The sequence below is a fragment of the Rhinoraja longicauda genome, chromosome 30, assembly GCF_053455715.1.
Source record: "Rhinoraja longicauda isolate Sanriku21f chromosome 30, sRhiLon1.1, whole genome shotgun sequence".
NCBI lineage: Eukaryota > Metazoa > Chordata > Chondrichthyes > Rajiformes > Arhynchobatidae > Rhinoraja > Rhinoraja longicauda.
Window position 1 is genome coordinate 10,357,536 of NC_135982.1, and position 14,481 is coordinate 10,372,016.

General features: G+C 47.0%; 1 protein-coding gene across 10 annotated transcripts in view; it reads left to right on the forward strand.

Moving 5' to 3' along the window:
• agrn (agrin) overlaps positions 1–14,481 on the forward strand; it is a 519,366-nt gene that overhangs the window by 450,340 nt on the left and 54,545 nt on the right. For all 10 annotated transcript variants that reach the window (XM_078425207.1, XM_078425208.1, XM_078425209.1 and 7 more), the window contains 5 exons: positions 5,408–5,539; positions 6,643–6,770; positions 7,805–7,919; positions 8,046–8,165; positions 13,570–13,911. In XM_078425207.1, coding sequence (XP_078281333.1) covers positions 5,408–5,539; positions 6,643–6,770; positions 7,805–7,919; positions 8,046–8,165; positions 13,570–13,911 — 837 coding nt within the window. The remainder of the gene's footprint in view (positions 1–5,407; positions 5,540–6,642; positions 6,771–7,804; positions 7,920–8,045; positions 8,166–13,569; positions 13,912–14,481) is intronic.

Genomic DNA, 14,481 nt, shown 5'->3' on the forward strand with positions numbered 1-14,481 from the left:
CTTACATAAAATGGCCGCAGCCTAACCAACTGAGTTCCCGCGCGAATCCAGCCTCACCGTCCTCTGGATTGGACGGTGTTCCCAATCTACCGCGCCCGCACCCGTGATGTTCCCGGCTGGCAGGAATGCCGGCACGCGTGTGCGTAGGATGCCAGTGCACACGCGTGTTAAGTTGCCGGCGCGCGTACGCAGCGGTTAACCGTTCGAGACGGTTCATTTCTCAGTTACAAAAGAGAACTACAAATTCATCAAAATGGCGAATCGGCAGCTTGCGCAACGTCGAGCAATTTCCTCGGAAAAAAACAAAACAAAAATCAGGGAAAGACCCAAGCCAACTTAGAGCGGGGATAATTTTATGGAAATTCTTCTCAGAACTCATGCGGGATTTAAACTAGCTCGGGGGAAATGATCTGTGCTTTTAGCACTGATTCGGAAGACGGAAGTTGGACTTGTGAGCTTGGCAACTTTCTGCAGGCACAGCCGTGTAACTTCACGTTGCCTGTAAACTATTTCGGAAAATTTGCACAACAAAGTTTTTCAGTACATTGGAAAGTATCTTGGTACATCTAACAATGGTAGATCAATACTAATACCAGTAGTGAATAGCAAGTCAAAGCCCGATGGCGCATATTTCATATTTCCAATACAACACAGAAAGAGGCTATCTTGCCCGTAGATTCTCTGCCGACTCACATTAATTTTCCCTGTAGCCAATCCTCCACATATTCACTTTGATTCAACCAGTCGCCGGCATACAGGCCTCAATTTGCAGTGGCCAATTAATGTGCCGGCTGACCACCTTTGAGGTGTGGGAAGTCACGGGGAGAACGTGTACACTCCACACTGGCAGTGCTGGAGGTCAAGATTGAAATGAAACCCGTCTCTGCCGCTGTTCCTGATGTTCTTGTCCAACCACCCACTGAACTGGAGACTCCAGTTGGCAGATTCTCAATGAAAGTACCTTCATATTCCATGGTATGCAGAGGCTTTGGAGAGGGTGCGGAAGAGGTTTACCGGGTAGATGCCTGAATTAGAGGCTCCAAGGAGAGGTTGGACAGGTTTGGATTGTTTTCTCCGGAGCGTCGGAGGTTGAGGAGAGACCCGATAGAATTATATGAAATTATGAGAGGCTGAGATAGGGCAGAACCTTTTTCCCTGAGTGGAAATGTCAAAGACTGGAGGGCACAGCTTTAAAGTCAGAGGGGGGAAAGTTTAAAGGAGATATAGGGGGCATGATATTTTTACACTCAGAGGGGTGGGTGTCCAGAATGTGCTGCCAGGGGTGGTGGTGGAAACGGGTGTCAGAGGTTATGGGGAGAAGGCAGGAGAATGGGGCTGAGAGGGAAAGATAGATCGGCCATGATTGATTGGCGGAGTAGACTTGATGGGCCGAATGGCCTAATTCTGCTCCCATCGCTTATGATCTTATGAAATGCAATAGTGACGTTCAAAAGGCTTTTAGATGGGCACATGGAGGCAGACACATCCCAGAGATGTGCGTGTTTGTAGGTTAATTGCCCCCCAGTGTGTAGGGAGTGGATGCAAAAGTGGGTTAGCGTCGAACTAGTGCTAAAGGGTGATTGATGGTCGGCGTGGACTCGTTGAGCCGAAGGGCCTGTTTCCATGCATTATCTTTCAATCAATTCAATCAATCAATAAAGTGCTTTGCTGCAAATTGTATGAGCAATGTAACATTCATTAAGTACAATATTTATCAAGCAGGCAGATGCAATTAAATAATTCATGCCTTACATCGAGTTTATCTGTTCGTCTCTCTGGCAGTTAGAATTGTGCCATGTTCTTTATTTGCAGCGAGGGGATTGAAATAAAATATAATTTAGCAATGTTGTGAAAATTAAATGAGTGAATGCAAATTGATGCATTTGGCATGTGGTGACTTCATGACTTTACAGAAGGTTATCAGGTGTCAGGGTAATATTTTTGGCATGCTATCTCATTTACAAGCACTACATAAAAAATCACTCCAAATCTGATTTGTTTAAAATGCTCCAAATTGGAGATTAAACTGGTGAATTTCAAACACCTCATTATTTATTTGCAATGCTCGGAAACGAGCTATCTCTCCCAGCAGAAAACGATGTGCTGGATGAACTCTTGGTTAGTTCAGGTATCAGAGGTTGTGGGGAGAATGGGGTTGGGAGGGAGAGATTGAATGGCGGAGTAGGCTTGATGGGCCGAATGGCCTAATTCCACTCTGATTCCTTGTGACCTAACTCGGCAGGACGGATAGCATCTACAGAGGGAATAGACGGACGATGTTTCGGGTCGGGACCTTTCCTCAGTCTGAGACTTGTCCATCAGTCCTGACCCAAAACATCATCCATCCACATCCGACCCCAGATGCTGTCTGACCCATTGAGACCCTTCGGCATTTAAGTGTCTCCAGTTACTTGTCTCGTCTTGCTTTTTTGGTTTGAAGTTCCCTTCCCCATTATCACTCCAGCATTTGGCCAATGTGTTACGGTACCAATTCACCCTCACAGACAGAGATACGAGGAACTATGTATCTGGAACCTTGAGCAAAACACAAAGCTCTGGCAGAACTCAGCAGATCAGGCAACATCTGTGGTGGGAACTGACTGATGACGTTTTGGGTCGGGACCCTTCTTCAGACCGATTGGAGGAAAGGGGTGGGGGGGGGGGGTGGAGGGGAGAAAGCTGGAAAAGGGAGGTGAGAGCGGGATAAAGCCTGGCAAGCAACAGGTGCATACAGGTGAAGGGGGGTTGGAGGGAGGGAGGGAGGGAGGGGATAATGGAGGTGTAAGTGACAAAGAAAGGCTAGAGGTGAAAAGATGATAAAGTGGTATCAGATGAGGAGAGGAGGAATGAAATGCAAAGCCAGAGGGAGAGATATGGGTGGGAGGGTTCAGTCTTTGTCCCTTATTCCATCCCTCTCCTGTATCCACCTATCACTTGTCAGGCTTAGTCCTGCCCCCACCTCTTTTGCAGCCTTTTCCCTGTAATCAGCCTGAGGGAGAGTCCCACTCTGAAACGTCGCCCGTCCCTTCCCTCCACAGATGCTGTCCGACCCGCCGAAGTACTCCAGCACGTTGTTTCTTTTTCCCACTTTAAAGATTATTGACAAAAATACGTTTGTGTGATTTGTGCTAAATGCAGAGTTGCCATCTCAGCCTCAGCATAAACCTCACACTCGAGAACATAACATGAAACCAAGGAGCACGGGTGCCAATTCTGCCCATTGTCCCTCCTGTGCCATTCAGTGAGATCGCGGTCTTTCACTACAGAGCCACTTTCCTGCACTAATCCATATCCCCTGATACCATTAAAGGTTGAAGGCATCGAGTTTTTGCTGTAAATACACTCCGCAAGCTAGAATTAGTGGGCGGCACAGTGGCGCAGCGGTAGAGTTGCTGCCTTACAGCGCCAGAGACTGGGTTCCATCCTGACTATGGGTGCTGTCTGTACGGAGTCTGTACATTCTCCCTATGACCAAGTGGGTTTTCTCGGGGTGCTCCCACACTCCAGAGCCATACAAGTTTGTAGGTAAATTGGCTTTGGTAAAATTGTAACTGGTGTGCGGGATAGAGCAAGTACATGGGGTGATCGCTGGTCGGCCTGGACTCTAAAGTAAAGTGAAATAAAGTAAAGCATACTCAGTTTCCACCAAAGATACTAGAGGAACAAGATAGACCACTCGACCCTAAAAACCGGAGTACGTCACGGCGCCATTTTAGTAGGCAGAAACTTGCAGAAACATTTAAAAAGAAAAAGAACAAAAATCTGTGAATTGATAGATGAGATATATTCTGCATTTTAATGGTATCATCACACATACTGTTCCCCCAGAACACTGATCACACTACGAGAGGCATAGCGAACGGCGGGTTTTGCCTACTAAAATGGCGGACGTTACGCTCCTTTGCGTACTACACTTCAGTATAGGTGATTTCAATGCAGTGGTCCATCTTGTTCCTCTAGTATCTTTGGTATCCACAGTCCTCTTGGGTAGAGAATTCCAAGGTTTGCGTGTCTCTTGGGTGAAGGAGTTTCTCATTATCGCTGTCCAGAATGGCGTGAGCCCTGACTGTGAGACTGTGATCCCGGGATCCAAATACCGCAGCCAGGTGAAACATTATCCCTGCATCCACCATGACAAGCCCCATAAGCATTCAATGAAGTCAGCTCTCATTCTTAATTTTACAAAGTAATCAAGTCTGAGACAAGTAAATCAGACCTTGTCATGGTTTATAACATCACTTTATCAACAACATAACTGGAACATGGAACAGTACAGCAGAGCAACAGGCCCGTACAGCCCACAATGTCTGCACTGAACTTGATGCCAAGATTAGCTGATCACATCTGCCTGCACAGGATCCATACCCCTCCATCCCCTGCATATCCAAGTGCCTATCTAAAAGCAAATGAAACGCCACGATCGTATCTGCCTCCATCACCATCCCTGGTGGTACCCACCACTCTCTGTCACACCTCCTTTAAACGTTGCCCCTTCTTGCTCCATATGCAATTTCCCACAATAACTGGGCTGTCACTTGTGTTCAGTGTGATGTCAGATCCCTCATGTTCATAAGTTCATAAGTTGTAGGAGCAGAATCAGGCCATTCAGCCCATCAAGTCTACTCCGCCATTCAGCCCATCAAGTCTACTCCGCCATTCAATCGTGACTGATCTATCTTTCCCTCTCAACTCCATTCTCCTGCCTTCCCCCCATAACCCCTGATACCCGTACTAATCTAGAATCTATCAATCTCCACCTTAAAAATATAATTGACTTGGCCTCCACAGCCTTCTGTGGCAATGAATTCCATAGATTCACCACCCTCTGATTAAAGAAATTCTTCCTCATCTCCTTTCTAAAGGTACGTCCTTTTATTTAGAGGCTTCTCATCTGCTCCACATCCACTCTATCCAGGCCTTTCACATTTAGTTTAGTTTAGAGATACAGCGCGGAAACAGGCCCTTCGGCCCACCAAGTCCGCACCGACCAACGATCCCCGCACATTAACACTATCCTACACACACGGGGGACAATTTTACACCAAGCCAATTAATATACAAACCCGTACGTCTTTGGAGTGTGAGAGGAAACCGAAGATCTCGGAGAAAACCCACGCCGTCACAGGGAGAAAGTACAAACTCCGTACAGACTGCGCCCATAGTCAGGGTCAAACCCGGGTCTACTGGCACTGTCAGGCAGCAACTCTACCGTTCAGCATTGGTGGATATTACTGTCGGGATCGGACCCGGGATCTCCGGAGTTACAAGCATTGTAAGGCGGCAATTCTACCGCTGTGCCACCGGGCCGCCCTGCAGACCACTAGTTGACTTGATGGACATGTAAGTTAAGGTCTGGCGATTAAGTGCACTTTGCAGGTGACTTAGATTACCTTTTGTCATTCTCTAGATTTCAATGAATCCTCGACCATTACTCCAACTCCTGTCCCAGTAGAAAGATCAACGTGTGACAATACAGAGTATGGCTGTTGTCCTGACGGGAAGATACCATCCAGCGATGGTGATGGAAGCAACTGCCCACGTAAGTGCCTTTAAAAAATGCAGGGAGTGGACGTCAGATTTCATCAGCATTTGCCTGTAGATGGTTTCCTCTGTGGAGTTTGTGACACTGTCATGCGTTGAGTTTGTCTTGCCTATACCTGCACTTATCAATAAAGCCTAAACTCTGGCTTCTACACAGAAATCTTCTGCTCTGGCAACTTAAATATTGATTCTTACATAGAACGTATGATGAATTTTTGGGTTTTGCACGCAATTAATCCAAGGGGTGCAGGTTTATCATTGTCTTTTTAACTGCACTTGTTAAAAAAGAAATTGACTGAGTTAACTTTACACATTTGAGAGAATGTTGCAGTGTTACAGTATAGCACAATCATTGATTGACATCCCTGATATTTTCCCCATGATATTCAGATGTTGTTGCAGTTTTAAATTGCGTCCCGAGCAAAATTTTTATTTTTTTATTTCTCCAAATTACCTCGGCAATCTACAACCCCTAAATGTCAGCTTGAAATTGACAAAGATTCAGCACATACACGCTGGCATGGAAGTAGAAACATAAATGTTTATCATATTTTGTAAACTTCGAATTAACTGCAGACAAATGGGTTTGGACATTTATCTTCCTCCAAACTCTCAATCAAAAACAGAAGCAAATGGTGGCATTCTTGTCCGTTAGAAAGAATTGACTCAATCAGGGGATGTGTTCATTCTGATGTGAGCATGCAGTGTGTGGTTGCCACTGATGCAAAATGCATTTTAATTTTAATGTGAAAGTGAACTGCTCTGGGAGTTTAATTTATTAATTCGTTTCCACCTGTCTCTTTTCTAATAATTCTTTCTCTTTGTCTACTTAACTTCTTGCCAACCTCAATAGTTTGGAGCTCTGGAGAAAAACCTATGGTAACATCTGGTATTTATGCGCGAGAACCCAACCAAAACGTACATTTACACCAATTCCAAGTGTCCTCTGAACTACTAATTCAAAGACTCTCATCCTACTAACCCGAGACTGGCACTACCAACCATCCACCTCCAAGTCGGGCGGTGATATAACCGCGTTTATCATTGTGAATTAGGGTGTGAATTAATGCCAGTTTACCCTCTTTTCTTTGCATTTAATAGCCACTGAGGTGTTCCTGGGAGTCCTCATTTTGGAAGAGGTTGAAGGTCAAGAACTTTTTTACACACCAGAGATGGATGACCCAAAATCTGAACTGTTTGGTGAAACTGCCCGAAGTATTGAGAGTGCTGTAAGTTGGCGGGCCCACCCCAATTCACGTCCTCGAATCTGCAGCAATATCAGGCAGGGGAGCATAGAACAGTACAGCACAGGAACAGGCCCTTCGGCCCACAGTGTCCATACCGAACGTGATGCCGAGTTAAACTAACAGTTCATAACAGGAGCAGAATTTAAGCCAATCGGCCCATCAAGCCTACTCCGCCATTCAATCATGGCTGATCAAGAATTTGTCCACCTCCGGCTTAAAAGTATCCATTGACTTGGCCTCCACAGCTGTCTGTGGCGATGAATTCCACAGATTCACCACCCGCTGACTAAAGAAATTCCTTTGCATCTCCTGTCACCTTCCTGCACGTGATCCATGTCCCGCCATTCCCTACTATTCCATGGGTTATCTAAAAGCCACCACTCTGGCAGCATGTTCCAGGCACCCACCACTCTCTGTGTTTAATAAAAAACTCGCCCCATGCATCTCCTGTAAACCTTGCCCCTCTGACCTTGAAGCAAGGCCATCTAGTCTCTGACATTTCCATCCGAGGGAAAAGGTTCGGACTGTCTATCCTATCAACGTATCTCATAATTACTTCTAACAGATCTCCCCTCTCCCTCTGAAGCTCCAGAGAAAACAATCCAAGTTGGTCCAACCTTTCCTTATAGCTAATATCCTCCAATCTCCTCTGATACAGGAAACAATGATAGGGTCATGGAGTCATATAGCTTGGAAACAGGCCCCTCGGAACAACCTGTCCATGCCAACTAAGATGCCCCGTCTAAGGTAGTCACATTTCCCTGTGTTTGGCCCATACCCCTCTAAATCATTCCTCTCCATGCATCTGTCCATGTGTCCTTTAAATTGGACATGACATCCTCCACTGCACGGCTCGAAGGCAAGGCTCACAAAGTTTATAATTGGGAACCTTGCACAGTAGAGTCGTTGGTTATTTCTGACAAGTGTGATGAATCATGTTTGTTTTCAGCCGAGTTTGTGTTGCTTCTAGCAACTGATCGTTTAACCATGTGTTCCACAATCTCAACCTCATCCAGCTGAATGAACTCCTGGGGAACTCGAATGTCAAGAAGGATTTCAAGAGCGTCCGTGTACGCAGCCTGGGCCCCAATAACTCTTTGCGGACCATTATTGAAGTCCATTTTGATCCAAGTGAGTGCTAACCTCTCACCCAAGTCCACCTCGAACACAACAGCGAGATTGGTTTACTGCGGCTGCATTCTTCTTCACTGAGCTTTGAAATTGCACTGTGAGTTCTCTGTTTTGTAATCTTTTCAGGAACAACCTACACTTCCCGTGATGTGCAAAGAGCTTTGCTTCAACAAGTGAAGCAGTCCAAGAAGAAATCTATTGTTGTGAAGAAACCGGAACAGGAAAATATCAAGATCGTCAACTTTGGTAAATTGCTTTCTGTTCTCATAGAGACAGAGGTTTGTACAGACGTTCATAAGCTCATGAGCGATAGGAGCAGAATTAGGCCATTCGGCCCATCGTGTACTCCACCGTTCAATCATGGCTGATCTATTTTTCACTCTTAACCCCATTCTCCTGCCTACTTCCCGTAACCCCTGACACACATACTAATCAAGAATCTATCTATCTATGCCGTAAAGATATCCATTAATGGCCTCCATAGCCAGGAATGGACTCTTCAGCCCACCGGACCCACACTGAGCTTTTTATCCATCCACACTGATGTCATTTGCCCCCTACTCTACCTTGCCTACTCGTGTCTGTCTAAATGTTTCTTAAAAACATCAATTTCCAGCACCGCATTTCAGAGATCAACCACACTCTGGGTAGAAGACTTACGTTTCAGATCCCCTTTAAAGCTCCTTCCTTTTTGTTCATTTAGTTTCGTTTAGAGATTAAAAATAGGCCCTTTCGGCCTACCAAGTCTGCGCAGACCAGCGATCCAACACTAGCTTTATCACACACACTAGGGACGGTTTTACAGTTTTACTGAAGCCAATTAACCTAAAATGCTGACTACGGGTGCTGCCAATGTGGAGTTTATACGTTCTCCCTGGGTGCTCCAGATTCCTCCCACATTCCAAAGACGTGCAGGTTTGTAGGTTAATTGGCTTCTGCAAATATCCCCTTGTGTGTTGGATAGAACTAGTGTGCAGATGATCACTAGTCAGTGCAGACTCGACGGCCAAAGGGCCTGTTTCCACGCTATATCTCTAAAACGATTTAATTGTCGTATATACTGGTAATGGAGCAAGAAGGTCTCACTTGCAGCAGCATAACAGGTCTGCAAACACAATACATAATAAAGAAAAATATAACGGATTAATCACCGCAGAATTAATCTTCTTTACAGGTAATGAATACGAATTATTTCATAATGAATTGGAAATTAACTTGTCGACTGTGATAATGTTTCTTTTCTGTTGATCTGTCTGTTACGTGCCATGTAAAAGGATTTGCAACCTTTCCTTTAATCATGATGTTTTAAATGGATACTCCACCGAGCGTTCCATGCATCAGACCTCAGTATCACAGCTCACTGGTTGGTTAATATCTCTAATCAGCAGCCTATCTCACTTGTGTAGGATGGAACGGCAGATCTATGCTGGTTTAAACCAAAGACAGACTTCACTTCCAATTTCCATCCTGCCCTTGAATATACCTGGACTATCTCCGACATCTCCCTCCCGTTTCTGGACCTCACCATCTCCATCACAGGAGACAGACTAGTGACTAACATCTACTATAAACCCACTGACTCGCACAGCTATCTGGACTACACTTCTTCCCACCCGGTCTCCTGCAAAAAGTCTATCCCCTACTCCCAATTCCTCCGTCTACACCGCATCTGCGCCCGGGATGAGGTGTTTCACACTAGGGCATCAGAGATGTCCTCATTCTTCAGGAAACGGGGCTTCCCCTTTTCCGCTCTTGTTCCCCCTCCCCCCACTCGCAACAAGGACAGAATCCCCCTCGTTCTCACCTTCCACCCCATCAGCCAGCGTATCCAACAAATCATCCGCCAACATTTCCGTCACCTACAACGGGACCCCACCACTGGCCATATCTTCCCATCCTCTCCCCTTTCTGCGTTCCGCAGAGACCATTCCCTCCGTAACTCCCTGGTCCACTCATCCCTTCCTACCCAAACCACCCCATCCCCGGGCACTTTCCCCTGCAACCGCACGAGATGCAACACCTGTCCCTTTACCTCCCCCCTCAACTCCATCCAAGGACCCAAACAATCTTTCCAGATGAGACAGAGGTTCACTTACACCTCCTCCAACCTCATCCATTGCATCCGCTGCTCCAGATGTCAACTTATTTACATCGGCGAAACCAAGCGCAGGCTCTGCGATCGCTTCGCTCAACACCTTCACTCAGTCAGCATTAACCAATCTGATCTCCCGGTGGCTGAGCACTTCAACTCCCCCTCTCATTCCCAGTCTGACCTTTCTGTCATGGGCCTCCTCCAGTGCCATAGTGAGTCCCACCGGAAATTGGAGGAACACCACCTCATAGTTCGCCTGGGCGGCTTGCAGCTCAGTGATATGAACATTGACTTCTCTAACTTTAGATAGTTCCTCTGTCCCTCTCTTCCCCTCCTCCTTCCCAGTTCTCCCTCTATCTTCCTGTCTCCACCTATTCCTTCCTTTGTCCCGCCCTCCTGACATCAGTCTGAAGAAGGGTCTCGACCCGAAACGTCGCCCATTCCTTCTCTCCTGAGATGCTGCCTGACCTGCTGAGTTACTCCAGCATTTTGTGAATAAATACCTTAGACAGATTCTGGAGTAAGTCAGCGGGTCAGGCAGCATCTCCGGAGAGAAGGAATGGGTGGGTGACGTTTCGGGTCGAGACCCTTCCTCAGAATATCTCACTCCACGCTCTGCGTGTGACAAGTTCATTGTGCTGAAGACGGACACAAAATGCTGGAGTAACTCACCCGGGGGGCAGGCAGCATCTCTGGAGAAAAGGAATAGGTGAATCCAGTATTGACCTGCTGAGTCATTCCAGCATCTTGTATCTGTCGTTGGTCCAAACCAGCATCTGCTGTTCCTTCATGCACAAGTTCATTGTGCTATTGTGCAGACGCTCCATGTGTTATTAGAATGGGAAACACCACTCCAGCCGCTCCCAGCTGTCCACTGCATCTATTTGTTTAAAGTTCTCTCAAAAGTCAAGGATTGGCGGCTGGACAGGGCAGACTGAAAGAGTCACCCATGCCACCCTCTAGTGGTGGACTGACAAACTGCTGTGGTCTACTGTCCAATGTGTGTGCAAAACTCCGAGTTTGCAAATGCCCACTTGAAATAACTAGATATTAAAACTTAGTTCCAACACCACTCAGTCCTGCAGAAAGAATACCCGCCTTGAAGCCCTTCAGCATTAGATATGAATGATACTTCATACTTTATTTTCACATGTAGCAAGTCAGTGATATTCATTGTTTTGCACACCCAATGTATGGTCATAAGGTTATAAGTGAAAGGAGCAGAATGAGGCCATTCGGCCCACCAAGTCTACTCTGCCATTCAATCATGGCTGATCTATCTCTCCCTCCTAGCCCAATTCTCCTGCCTCCCCCCCACAAACCCTGACACCCGTATTAATCAAGAATATATCTATCTCTGCTTTAAAAATATCCATTGACTTGACCTCCACGGCTTTCTGTGGGTGTGTATGCAAAGAGTCACCACATAAAAGGCGCTGACAAAGTTACAAAGTATCCCGCGCCAGGTTCACCTTTGTTCTCCCCCCCCCACCCTCCTCCTCCCTCATAGCCCCCCCCCCCCATGCCGAGTCCCCCAGCGGGTATCCTGGAAGTCCCCTTGCCCAGTGCCGAGGTGCCACACAAGTGGATTTAATGAAGTGCCTGGTCTCTCCCTTTAGACAATAGACAATAGGTGCAGAAGTAGGCCATTCAGCCCTTCGAGCCAGCACCGCCATTCAATGCGATCATGGCTGATCACTCTCAATCAGTACCCCGTTCCTGCCTTCTCCCCAATCCCCCTCACTCCGCTATCCTTAAGAGCTCTATCCAGCTCTCTCTTGAAAGCATCCAACGAACTGGCCTCCACTGCCTTCTGAGGCAGAGAATTCCACACCTTCACCACTCTCTGACTGAAAAGGTTCTTCCTCATCTCCGTTCTAAATGGCCTACCCCTTATTCTTAAACTGTGGCCCCTTGTTCTGGACTCCCCCAACATTGGGAATATGTTTCCTGCCTCTAATGTGTCCAATCCCCTAATTATCTTATACGTTTCAATAAGATCCCCTCTCATCCTTCTAAATTCCAGTGTATACAAGCCTAATTGCTCCAGCCTTTCAACATACGACAGTCCCGCCATTCCGGGAATCAACCTAGTGAACCTACGCTGCACGCCCTCAATAGCAAGAATATCCTTCCTCAAATTTGGAGACCAAAACTGCACACAGTACTCCAGGTGCGGTCTCACCAGGGCCCGGTACAACTGTAGAAGGACCTCTTTGCTCCTATACTCAACTCCTCTTGTTACGAAGGCCAACATTCCATTGGCTTTCTTCACTGCCTGCTGTACCTGCATGCTTCCTTTCAGTGACTGATGCACTAGGACACCCAGATCTCGTTGAACATCCCCTCTTCCTAACTTGACACCATTCAGATAATAATCTGCCTTTCTATTCTTACTTCCAAAGTGAATAACCTCACACTTATCTACATTAAACTGCATCTGCCATGTATCCGCCCACTCACACAACCTGTCCAAGTCACCCTGCAGCCTTATTGCATCTTCCTCACAATTCACACTACCCCCCAGCTTAGTATCATCTGCAAATTTGCTAATGGTACTTTTAGAGTGTTCCATCTTGGCTCTGCATCCTCCTTGTAGACGGGCACCCCTGGATTAGTGCAGCGGGGATCAACACAGTCTGGGCATCTGGTGATGACAAATCTCTTGAGGGTGCAGCACCCAGATAGGACTGGGTCCACTCATGTAGGGAGAGTGATTTCACAAGCCGCGGATGTCTGTGTTACTTAAAGGAATGCCGGAAGGGATTGACTGCCTGGGTCCATCCCCCATGGAGATCGGAGCGTGCATTCACTTAGTTCCCTTCCAAATCGTAACAACTACCTTGATCGGGGGACGCTCCAGTCTTTGGACGATGGACTGTTTCATTATCTTTTGTAAATGCCGTTAAAATATGGCGACAGGTTGCAAGAATTTAACTGTGCAGTGGCATAAAGTGACAATAAAGAACCATTGGACTATTGAACACACCTCTTCACACCTGCGATAAATGACTGGTCCTCCATCCACCCTCTGCTCCACTGTGCTGCCCAATGAATAATGTGGCCTCCAGATTTTAGACTTTGGAAATGCAGCTCACAAACAGGCCCTTCGGCCCATCGGCCCGCCATCACCCTGTGCACTAGCACTATCCTACACTATGATTTTCAATTTTATCGAAGCCAATTAACCTACAAACCTGTAAGTCTTTTGGAGTGTGGGCGGAAATCAGAGCACCCGGAGAATACCCACGCAATCACAAGGAGAACGTACAAACTCTGTGCAAATGGAAGATGTAAGAATTTGAATCCAGTCATTTGTTGCAATGCCCAGATCTGACTTGCTACATACATTCCTTCCATTAGGTTGTGTGGATATGTTTTTTTGATTATATGATTTTGTGTGGATATGATTTTTTCAGCTGATCAGGTTACCGTGAAGCACGTTGAAACACTTGCCTACAGTGAAGGTAATTTGTGAGTGAGAGTTGTTGGAATGATGGATGTGTGGAATTGCAATTATGTTCAGTAACCGCGAGTTGTGTGGGTTTTCCGCTGCAGATTGGGCCCCAGTTCTGTTTACAACGACCAGCACCACCACCGCTGCCACCACCATGCCCGTAACCACGGCGACCGCTCTGGCCACACTGCCGCCGGCCCTGACCAGACGACCCCCTCCCGCCACCACCCGACGGCCAAAAACACTCCCGCACGAGAGGTGGCCCTCCACCACCCCGAGACCCGCCACCACCAGGAGGCCCCCCTACTCCATAAAGGCCGAGGCCAAGCCCCCCAAGCCTTGCGACTCCCAGCCATGTCTCCACGGCGGCACCTGTGAAGATAACGGGAAGGAGTATACGTGCAGCTGCCCAGCCGGCAAAGGAGGAGCCGTGTGTGAACGAAGTAAGGACGAGAGAATGGCGCAGGAAGGAACTGCAGAGGCCGGTTTAAACCAAAAGATAGACACAGAATGCCTGGAGTAACTCAGCGGGACGGGCAGCATCTCTGGAGAGAAGGGATGAATGGGTGGCGTTTCAGGTCGAGGCAACATCAGGGGGGAGGGAGATAGCTACATAAGGAAGTGTGAAGGTGTGAATGGCCTCCGGGTTTTAATTAATGCATGAAAACAAAAGAACTAAAGACATTTGGAATGTTGCGTTCAGTATCGGTCGCCCTGCCAAGCTGTTGGAAGCAGATCGACACAAACAGCTGGAGTAACTCAGTGGATCGGACAGCACCTCTGGAGAAAAGGAATAGGTGACGTTTTGGGTTGACTCAACCCTAAACATCGCCTATTCCTTTTCTCCAGAGATGCTGTCTGACCCGCTGAGTTACTCCAGCTTTTTGTGTCTATCTTCGGTTTAAACCAACATCTGCAGTTCCTTCCGACACCCTCTAGGAAGGATGTCATTGAGCTAAAAAGAGGATTTACAAGGATGTTGCCAGAACTCAAGGGCTTGAACTATAGGGAGA